The following is an 11,008-nucleotide window of genomic DNA, read 5'->3' as shown; positions in this document are numbered from 1 at the left end:
TACTCTTAGTCACACACAGGATATTTTCAGCTACTTTCTGGCACACCGTGGAAAAGCAACGGAAAGTGAAAAACCAAAGGAATAAAAAATCCTGGTAGACCATGTAACACACAAAGTGATCGTTTAATTTCTACTCAGGGCTTTCATGAGGAAGTGAAAGTCTAATCATGTATTTTCAAAGCATCTTAGCAAAACTGGGAATGCGTCCTAGCAAAACTGGGAATACTCCTGCAACAGATAGCGTGGGTTCAGCTGAGCCCAGCCTAAAAGCAACCCAGCAGCCGTGCAGTGTTGGGAAAGGTCTTGCGCATCCCCATGCACTTCTCCTGGTCAATGAACAGCGAGTTGGCTTTGGTGGCCAGGTCATGCTCCAAGATCGACTTGGCATGCACCAGCATTTGCAGTATGTTCTCGGCGTCTCTCAGCCGCTGCTGAAGGCTCTGGATCGTCTCATTGATTTCATGGACCTCATTGACGAGGCTGGAAAACAGCAAGAAATGCCCATTAACAGTCCCGTCACGGGGGTGGTTTCTAGCACGGCGTTGGTGATGGGCCCCTTGGGGACAGGATTTCCCCCTTCAGTGTGCTCGGAGTAACTCAACCCCTCATTTCTGGCAGATGCACGGGAAAGGCGAGGGCAGAGCTCCTCCAGACCTCCGTGGGCAGGCATGGTTAAGTTTGCTCTAAGGCTTCGGCGATGTGCAGCCTCATCTCCTGGAGCAGCTTGTGCCACCGAGAAGAGGGATGAGCAGCTGTGGTTTCCTGTTCCTGTTTGGTTTTGCGGGTTTGTTGGTTCACCCACCCGGATCTCCCTGTGCAGCGTTCCTCCCCACACCCACGGATGCACACACAGCAAAATGGGGGAGCTGGGAGAGGCTAAAAGTGAATGTGAAACAAGTGGAGGATGGAAAAACCCAATGGCATGCAAGGGCTGGGTTTATATGGCTTCTAAAAAGCTTCACGTGGAGTCATTCCCAGAGGGCTCCTAGGAGGAGGGGTGAGGTTTGGGGTGCCTCACCCCTCACATGGGGTGCTGTTGGGCACTCAGGGCAGCCTGCTCCTCCACGGCCCCTTGGGGTGCAGTCCCAAAGGGCTCACTATGTCCTTGAAAGGATTTCCAGTGTCCTCAGGGGAGGTGAGGACAGCCCTTACTGCTTCTCCACATGGTGCATCCTTTCTTGCAGTGACCCAAAAGGAAGCAGCTAAGTGCTCTCAACACAAGCCTGTCAGAGATTAAAGGGCTTATACTGCAAAACTAAGCCATCCAACAGCTGGGAAGCAGGCAGGAGAGTAGGTGAGGTTTACCCAAGTGGGAAAAATCCATCCCTTCACGGGGTGGTATCAGGCTGTACCCGGCCATGGCGTACAGCCTCCTTCGTGGGTGCAGAGCTCTTCTACCACCCCGAGGCCGGGATACCTAATCATTGCTCTTGATTATACCAGTGCACTTATGGAATGACTCTTTGGGGAAAAAAAAAAAAAAAAAGATTAATTTTGTCATCCAGTGATGCTCCTGAGCGCTACGACCAGTCACTCCTCAAGGACCCTCCCAGCCCTGGGTCCTGCCTTACCGGAGCTGGGCAGTGTCCCGGCACAGCTCCACATTGGGTCTCCGCGTGCGCTCATCCAGCCGGGTCTGAGCCACTTTTAACACTAGCCCATTGTCCCTAATGGCTTTTCGGATGGCTTCTATGTTCATCTCGATCTGGAAGATTTCCTGCAGTGTCTGGCATGAAAAAAACGCATTCATAAATTAAATGATATATTCTCAAGTGACCACATCATTTCCCTTTTCTCCTGTCCATCTGCAGAAAAAAACAAGATGAATAAGCAGACCCTGGGCTCAGACCCCTGTCGCTCTGACACATGCCAAGGCACAGATCCAGCAGATTTCTTTTCAAGGAAAAGCCTCTCTTTGCTGTTGCTGTCACATCAGAGGAGATTTTGGAGCAGTGATGGATCTATTGAATTACCAGCTACCCAAAATTACTGCTTGCAGGAATTGATCATCCATCAATAGCAACTCATAGAGGGAAAGTTTTTAATGGATCCTCAATTAAAGACGTGACATCAGCCTGCAGAGCTGCAAGCCCAGTCTCTGCTCAGTTAATCGATACCGTGTCAAGCTCTTTTCAGGAAGCTTTCCATGAGACCCAGCAGTCCGAGCCAGGTGCCCATCACTGATCTCCACTTCCCCTGCTTGGCAGAGCCATGCGGGAAACACACGGCTGACCATGCAGCAAACCTGGAGCACTGAGCCTGAAAGCATGTCCTTGGAGGAGAAGGGAGCCTGCAAACCCCCCGGCAGGCACCCCAGTAGAGGCCCAGCAAAGACTTTCTGCAGGGCAGCCAGCACTTCTGAAGTAACTACCAGGAGATGCAAACAGCATTTCCACCTTCTGCTTGAAATCCCTTTGCTGCTGGGCACTAGGGAAATAAAGGATCCCTTGAGAGGAAGTTACAGTGCCAACTTGTCCTGCTCCAAGGAGAATGTCCCCAGTACTTGGAATTTCAAACAGATAATGATACTATAACCAGCTCCTTGTAGCAACCGTTCCTCTTCTTGGGCCAGGTCTGTGTGGAGAGTGGTGTCACTGGGAAGTGACGGTGTCACACCGAAAGGGAGGGGTTCAGGCTACCTTGGCCAGGTGGGTCTGAATCTTGCTCTTGGCGTCAGCTGTCTCAGCGATGCGGTTGGCAAAGGCGACGTTCACCCTGTTGAACTGGCGCCACATCTCGTTGGCCGTCACCACCAGCAGGTTCTCGAGGTTGTCCCGCAGCTTGGCGGAGGCCGCCCGTTCGCTCTGGGAGAGGAGAATGTTGTCGTCCGAGAACTTGGCCCACGACTCTGGCACCGAGATCCTGGGGAGGAGGAAGGAGAGGCCTCCAGTAAGCCCATGCTGCTGAAGCTGGCCATGGCCAGGCATGCCATGGGAGCAGTGTGGATTAAATGCAGGTTAAAGCTACGCTCTTAATTTGACCACATGAAGGTAAAACACCTGGACACCATTTGTTCGATATGCTTATGAAATGATGACATGTTCATGAAGACAACTGTGGTACTTATGAAAGCCCAGACAAAGCAAAGATTCCCCCAGAAAAATGAAGATTTTAGTCAGACCTCATATTTACACGTTCGAGCCATCTAAGTGCCAAGTGATTCCCAGCTTCACGTCGACGCGCAGATTGCAGTCAATTAATTTTGCTCATAACTTATCTCAGTTTCATACTAAACTGAACAAGCATTAGATAATATTCATTTCCCTGTCTGTGCATTCACGATGAAGTTCACGCCTGTGCAGTAGGCCAGAACAAGGTCAACAAAAGACTTAAATACCACATAAGCCCCATTTAAAACATGCTGGTTCTCGGCACATTTTGCCCCCCTCTGAATTTTAGCATCAATCCTTTGCAATTCATTTGCAATATGTCTGAGCTGTGAATAATTATTCAAATATTAGAAAGATTGAATCAATCTATGCCCCTCCATAAACTGCACGCGTCCTTGTGAGCAGCAGATATATTCCCTCAGCCCTTTGCCACTTAGCGCGTATCTCTGCGAGTGCTGGTTTAGGTCACCATTCATCTACTGCAGAGCCGAAGCTGAATTCCTGGCACCCAAAAGCAGCTGAACCGTATCCCAGGACCATGCTCTCTATTTCTTTATCTTCTGTGTCATTTCGGCTCCCTGCCAGGCCCTCTCCATGCAGGGGTGAACCCCCCAGACGTCACGTCAACCAAGAGCGCTCATGCAAGCACTGACACATCTTTGAAAATACGCATAAACTTAATGAGCTGTGCAGAGGTGTTGGGCTGAGTTCATTTTCAGGCTGATCTCTGAACCCTGATATAATGTGTAATTAGGTGGGACTCGCTTTCACCCACTGCGTGTTCAGCATCCAGCTGAAAGCAGAGGGTTGTTCTCCCTTTATGGTGAGCAGGGAGAAACGGCCCCTCCAAGATGGGTGTTTCCAGGCAGGATGGATGTGCCATGCAGAGACACATGCCTTTACAGTGGGCTGGGGACAACCCGTTCCCTGCCAGGGCGAGGCACCGCGCATCCCAGGGACAGCTCGGTGCTCTCGTGCTGCCCAGCGTGCACTCACGTGGCGTCAACCCGCTCCACCCCTCGGAAGTAGCTGATGCCATCGGAGGTGTTCCTCAGGTGGTGGCACTTGTCGTCGATGCGGTAGGCTGTCTGCTTGTTGGCCAGGTCCCTCTCCAGCTCATGCTGGGCTGCCCTGTTGGACCTTCAACACACAAACAAGAGCCATGGGTGGGGATGTATGGGTGGAATGGTTTCCTCCCACCTGGGCAGCTACGTGCTCCTGTGGGCGCCACTGCCCGCTTCCCATGGAGCCTGCCCAGGTTTTACGGCTGTAGGGTGTGGGCAGAGGTGGGGGTCTGCCGGGGTTTCACATCGCAGCTGCAAATGCAGCATGAGAGAAGGAGCTCCTCCTTACGCGAGCTGGGCTTTCGCCTTATCCAGGTACTGCTGCATCCTCTCCTGGCAGGATCTGATGACGTCGGCTTCCTGGGCAAAGGCAAAACATGACCCCATCAGTATCCATGCTCAGTTGTCCTGGTCACACTCATCCCCTCAGGCCTCTCCAACCGTGCACACAGCAAGGACAAAGCAAACTGGCAGGGAGTGGAGAAAGTGCCCCCCAACCCCAGAGCGCTCACTTGTGCAGCTGAGCCTGGGCGCAGCGACCAGGAGGGGATGGGAGGGTGCTGTGGCCACAGCCATGGCCTCCCACTTCACTTTCAGGGTGGGTTGCCAAGTGTTTTCTCATCTTGACATCAATGTCAAGTGATGATTAGTTCCACTATAGGAGACAGGGACAGATCCTGACCTGATATGAACAGGCATAGAGGTTCTCTGGACCAGCAGCGCTACACATCCCCATCCCCAATCAGCATCTGCCCTTTTTGCTCCCCAAATGTTTTCTTCCCCAGGAGAAATCCCATCCATCTGGGACAAGAGGAGACGGACTTGAGTTTGGTGTAACTTTCTAAGCCATTTCTAAGAAACATCCAGCTCCACCGGAGGAAGGCATGTGCTGCTCTCAGCTCACTTGACTTCAGCACAAATCTATCGCGTTTGTGAAGCCCCAGCTACTGGAGGCAGGTGATTAGTGCTCCAAAACCATAATTTTTAAGCCCTCCTGTCTGCAGGAGCCAGCTGAAAAGCATGGCCTAAATATGTCCGAAACACTTAAAATCCAAAATGCCATTATGGAGATAACCAGCTCCAATTATTTTCTTAAAATCTCATGACCCTTAAACTAATCTTTCAATTTTTTTAGGGCCTGACTCATAAGAAAAAATCTTCTAACAGAGCAGTGGCTTCACAGTCCCAGGGGCTGCAGTTTCGCGATGCCTTTGCAGTGATTGTATTTTGTTGTACCCTGCGATAGGATCCCATCTTCTGTGCCAGCTCTCATCGTGTTTGCTTTTTATTCATAATTTAAAGCAGCCTATATAAAGGCAGGCAGGAGTGCGCGGTTTTAGGACTGCTATAAAATGCATTGCCTAAGCACACACAGTCTTACTGCGGCCACGCTGCTCTGAGCAAAGCAAAGCTGGGGGTAGATGTAATATCTTTTATTAGACCAAGTAACATAGTTGGGAAAACCAGACAAGCTGTCGGGCAGACACTGCCTTCTCCATATCTGTGTGTGTGCATGTGTGCGTAATATATATGTATGTGACACAGATATATAGAGATATATCACATGTATGTGACAGATACTTATAGATCCTGTGCCGGCAGGGCTCTGAAAGGCAGGAGAGTCCCACAAGCTCCTTGAAGAGGGACAGAGGACCCTGATAGGCTACACAAACACACAGCTGGTTTTCAGCTATTCCTGCCTCTGGCAGGGCAAGTCTTACCCACACCGTGTGGGCACGCTGCTGCGTGGGGGAACGTCGTCCCCTGGCCCTGCAGGTTTTGGGGGTTTGAAGAGTTTAGCACCTCACAGGCACTAAGGAGCCAGAGAGGGAACAGGGCTGCAAAACCTGTTCAGAGTAGTTTAGGTAAAAATAACACATGATCTGTGTTGACAAACTTACCACAAAGAGCTGTTTCTCCACATCATCATGGACCAGGTCAATGCCCATCCTCTTCTCCCGGTGAAGCAAGCACTCCTGAGTGACCTGTTGGGGACATGCCATCACTGCTGGTTGCAAATCCCTACAGGGATGGTCCCCATGTCAAGTAATGTAAGAAATGAAATTGTAGGTGGGCACAGAGACGACAGCACGGGAAAAAAAGTGCCCAGGGCAGCTGGTTTAGCTGACAACGAGCAGCCGAGCTGCAACATCAGCATTAAATCAACGTGGGGGAGCACACGTGTCCCTGGCGCAGCCACAGCTGAAGGCAGGGACCTGTGTCAGGCTTGAGGCTGACCTCGCCAGAGCCTCGTAGGAGGACATGGGCTTTTGTCTCCCAAACCAGGATTTTGGATGTACCACTTATAAAAATATTTGGTTAAGCAAATACTGTTCTGATGTGCTCAGTACGTACTGATAGGGGAGGCAGCAGATGGCAAGGCATTTGTTTATTACTAACTTAACTAATGGTCTCTTAATAAAAACTTTCTAGACGTTACGGAGCTGCAATGAAACTTAATTGGGCGTCTGAATGGCTGCAGATGTTTCAGCAGTAGGCTACAGCTTGCAGCCCACCGGACAGGGTGCTTACCTGGAGAGGGGCCTCTGTCTCAGCCAAGGCTCTCTCCAGTCTTTTCTTCAAGTCTGTGAGTGCGTTCGTTTCCCCGATCATCTCATCCAGCTCATGGCAGAGCTCTGACTTCCAAAATTCTATCTCTTGGACACGATCTCCCAGGTTTTTGGTGCTTTCTACTTGGGTCTTCTTTGTCTGCTGATATTTATCGTGAATCAGACGGGAGGTATCGACTCTCAGACACTCGGCATTGCGCCGGGTAGTCTCCGACTCTTTGTAGTTGGTCAGATTGGACATGTACCAGTCGTCAGAGGTGTACCGGCTGAAGAGGGTTGTTCTGTTGGAAACAAAAGGAAGCATCTTGCTTGGGGGTAACCCCTGGGAGCTTTTGGAAAAGGGAGCCAAAGTTGGGTTGATGGCAGCTGCTTTGTAGTAGGCTCTGGGCATCCGGGGGAGGCTGAAGCTCTGAGGCAAGGGGTAGTAAGGAAAACGGTTCTTATAGCTTGAAGCCATGGTGCTGATGGCAGGCAGAAACTTGGTAGGTGTTGATCTTGGATGGGCATATGTTGCAGTTAAGGGAGATCCAACCAGCTCCATTCTTGAACGCCGCTATTCAGGTATGTGTCCTGCACAAAGGAGACAGAAGAAGACAACCTCACTCAGTAAGCTCCTGCACTTGCGCTACTTCTTACAGCGACACACGCAACTTAAAATACGAAGAGCGATGCACACAGCACCCACACATCGCCTGGACAGGCCTAAAACTCTTGAAAGCAAATCCCTTCTGACAGCATCCCAAGCATTTTTATATATAAGGATTTTACTTTGTTGTCAGTATCTCTCATCAGGTCTTGGAATGTAGAGAGAAACAAATCATGGCTACTAAGGAGAATGACAGATACTGTGCCTTCATTTTGTCTGTCCGTCCAATGAAACTGTAGTTGCTGATTCTCTGATGTTCATTTGTTTCTTTTGGCCAGCGTTTTTGCTGATCTTATAGTATTCCTGCTGTAATTTCCTCTTTAAAAGTTCCATTACCAGCCGTGATAGCTTTGGATGCACAGCTGCTACCAACCCAGCGCGGTTTGTGGGTGAGGGAATCCATCCTCATCATCTCTATTTTCACTTGCAGTAAAAGCTTGAGTGAGGTGTCCGCAGGTGAGCTGAGCTTTGCTTAAATTTGGACTATATCCAAATTTCACCCCACCCCTGCACCCACCCCCCCCCACCCCCCCCCATTTCAACCTAAAAAGAACAGCCATCTCTGGACTTGCAAAGGAAGAAAAACATCTCTGGCTCACCTGCTGTAAAACAAATGCACTTGGAAAGGAGATATCCCACAAAGTCTTTTCAGAGCAGCTCGTAAACACCAGCCTTGCAGTAACCCTAAGGGGAAGAGTCACACAGGAAGATTTTGCTACCAATAACTGTGTAAGGCATGTGGGTGCCATTGCTCTTTTCAGATTAAGGTTATCAGTCAATTTTATCAGAAATATAATGCAGAGGGGCCACCGAATGTACCTGACACACCTCATCTAAGGACAAACACTCAGGAGGGTATGCTGTGCTCGGTGTGAAGTTTCTGTATGGTTACAGGTGTCACCCACGGGCAGAATAAGTCCCTATAGCTGTTGTAGCCAGGTGCTGTGTTGCAGGGATGTGTCCTTCCCCTAACACCATCCCATCCCCACTGCTCCCAGCCTGGCTCGGAGCCGCAGTGAAAGATTGGGACGCTGGTGTGCTACAACAAGATCCCTGGGTGGGAGGGGAGATTGACCTGAAGCATGTGCTAAATCCTATTTGTCACAGCATGAAATCAACTTTATTCCTTTAAAAATGGGATGTTTGCATGAAATAAACTCACTTTTATTCTAGAACAAAGCATCGACAGAAGCGATCACGTGGCTAGAGGTTTAATTGCTCCTCCTGGGCTACCCTAATCACTTTGCATGTGTAGGCGAGCTGAGAGAGACTGCCTTATTTTTAAAATCATTAAACCCTTGGGAAAGAGAGTTTCTTTCATTTTAGTCACCTCTGCAACAAAGAATGCCTCTCTCTACACAAGGGCAGGACGAAGGAGTCACAGTTTCCTACGGGAAGGCTTAAAAGGCGATGGATGGGAGGCACACGGAGACAGGCAGGCTCTGCCTGGGAGCTGCTGTTGCTGTACACCGAGGGTAACCCTCCTTCATGCCGGACGCTCGCAGCCCATTGACTCATTAAACTGCACGTTTTCCAACATCTAGCTATGGGGACAGGTGACCTAAGAGACTTCTTGCGTCACCTGTGCCTGTAGCAGTTTGGTGCATTCAGATGAACAATGTCTCAGAATGCAGCTATTAAATTAGAGAACGGCGAATACAGGAGAATAACAGGACCTTCAGTTCGGGCAAATCGGAGAAAAATAGGGATGAGTCAGAGGGCAAAAGTGTACAGCCCGCAGCTGGGAAATCACTGAACTTTGAGGACAGTATTTGCAAGCCTTGAGCAATTTTGGCCATGCTGGCATGGGCTGCCCCAGTACCTGACTTGAGAGCAGCATAGCTGTGGGCACCGAGTCTCGCCCCAGGATCCAGCCTGGCTGAAGAGGCTGTGGGATAGGCAGCGGGAAACTCACACCCTCAAATTTAGCAGAAAAACTTTCACAAACACAACCCTCCGAGCCAGTTTGGCAGAGCTGAGGATGAAACGTCTGTGCTCAGGTCCAACAAAAACCACTGTGTGTGTCGGTTCCCACAAACCAGTCACTTCAGCCCTTTTGTCCCTGCTAGGGACAGGCGACTGCACTTTCCTTAACTCCGTGCCACTTATTTATACGTGAGAAACAGCATTCCGAGAGTGGGAGACTGCTTCCCTGGCTCCTACCCCTGCAAATAAATTATTCCCTTTCAGCCACTGACAGACACATATTTAAGAACTTGGGAATGGACCAGGGTTACTTTTCCCTGCATTTCCAGCTGAAATAAATGTCCCTGCACCCTCTTGGGATAAGTCATCCCAGGGTGCTACTTTCTGCCACCCCTGAACACAGACACACCACGGGAGCCCCCAACCACCTAGCTGGGGTACACTTAGGCGACATAAGAGATAATGCAGAAGATCAGGAGAAATATCTCTGCTTTTTTAGTCCTCCCCTTGCTCACCCTTAGCTGCTTGGATGCGGGGTGCACTGCGGAGGCTTGAGGGTGCCCCGGGGGCTGCTGCTCACTGCTGTGCTGCCAGGCTCGGTGGCAGCTCTGCCAGGCACTGCAGCGTCCCCGGTGCCGTCAGTGACATAAGAAGCGGGTGACCGGGTGTTGCCCGGGCCGACTCCCTGCAGCTGCCATGGCAACCTGATGCAGCCCTCGGGCAACACAGCGCTCTCGATGGGCAACCCAGGGCCAGCCCTGGGCAAGAAAATACCCTCGTATGGCACCCTAGTTCCTGCCCTGGGCAACCTACCGCTCTCGCTGGGCAGCTTTGTGCAGCCCCTGGGCAAGCAGGTGCAGCTGTTGGGCAAGTGTTGAGCAGCTGGACAATGCTCTCAGTCATGGGGTTTAGTTTTAGGTAGTCCTGCAAGGAGCAGGGAGTTGGACTCGCTGATCCTTATGGGTCCCTTCTAACTTGAGATATTCTATGATCCTCCATCCCTGGCAGTGCTCAAGGCCAGGCTGGATGGAGCCTTGAGCAACCTGGTCTGGTGGGAGGTGTCCCTGCCCATGGCAGGGGGGTTGGAACAAGATGATCTTTGAGGTCCCTTCCAACCCAAACCATTCTGTGATTCTATGATCCTATGAACTCACTGCCCTCAGTGGGCAACCCAGTGCCACTCCTGGGCAACTTAGTGCAGACTCTGTGCAACCTACTGCCTTTGCTGGACAACCTGATCCTGTCCCTGGACAACCCCCGGTGCCATCAACGGGCAACCCAGTACAGCCGTTGGGCATCCTAGTGCCACCCATGGGCAACCGTGTGCCACCCAGTGCTCCTGATGGGCAAAGTAGTGCCCTCATGGGCAACCCAGTGCCTGCACTGGTGTTCCTGGGCCAGCCCGTGGCCCAGCAGAGGCTCCACTGGGGCGGGTGGGTGCACCAGGCGCTGGCACCCCAGGTGAGAAGATGCACAGTGTCCCCAGGAGCTCCACCATGACACAGCCTCATGCAGCATCAGGGCATCACACACCAGTCACGCAGCGACATCAGGGATGTTTCCTGGAGAGGGTCCTTCCCCAGTTATTTCAGGCTTTAGCCTGAGAACAGGCACTGAAACGGGAGGACCCTGGTAGTGCTGATGGCGTCACGCTCTGGGCTGTGCAAACACAGAGCGAGAAGGGTCTTGTCC

The 11,008-nt window shown here is 51.1% G+C and overlaps 1 protein-coding gene across 1 annotated transcript; it reads right to left on the bottom strand.

The window, feature by feature from the left end:
• Positions 1 to 263: 263 nt before the first annotated feature.
• Positions 264 to 7,285, bottom strand: LOC147414419 (tektin-3-like). Its single transcript, XM_086473523.1, has 7 exons — positions 6,707 to 7,285; positions 6,076 to 6,159; positions 4,464 to 4,534; positions 4,107 to 4,250; positions 2,640 to 2,862; positions 1,572 to 1,726; positions 264 to 480 (listed from the first exon to the last, which is right to left on the bottom strand). The coding sequence occupies exons 1-7, from the start codon at positions 7,283 to 7,285 to the stop codon at positions 264 to 266; spliced, it is 1,473 nt and encodes a 490-aa protein (XP_086329649.1).
• Between the last annotated feature and the right edge of the window lie 3,723 nt (positions 7,286 to 11,008).

This window comes from Leptosomus discolor, chromosome 15, assembly GCF_034619465.1.
Source record: "Leptosomus discolor isolate bLepDis1 chromosome 15, bLepDis1.hap2, whole genome shotgun sequence".
Lineage (NCBI taxonomy): Eukaryota > Metazoa > Chordata > Aves > Leptosomiformes > Leptosomidae > Leptosomus > Leptosomus discolor.
Note: the sequence above shows the minus strand (reverse complement) of the source record. Positions and strands in the feature narration are given on the sequence as shown.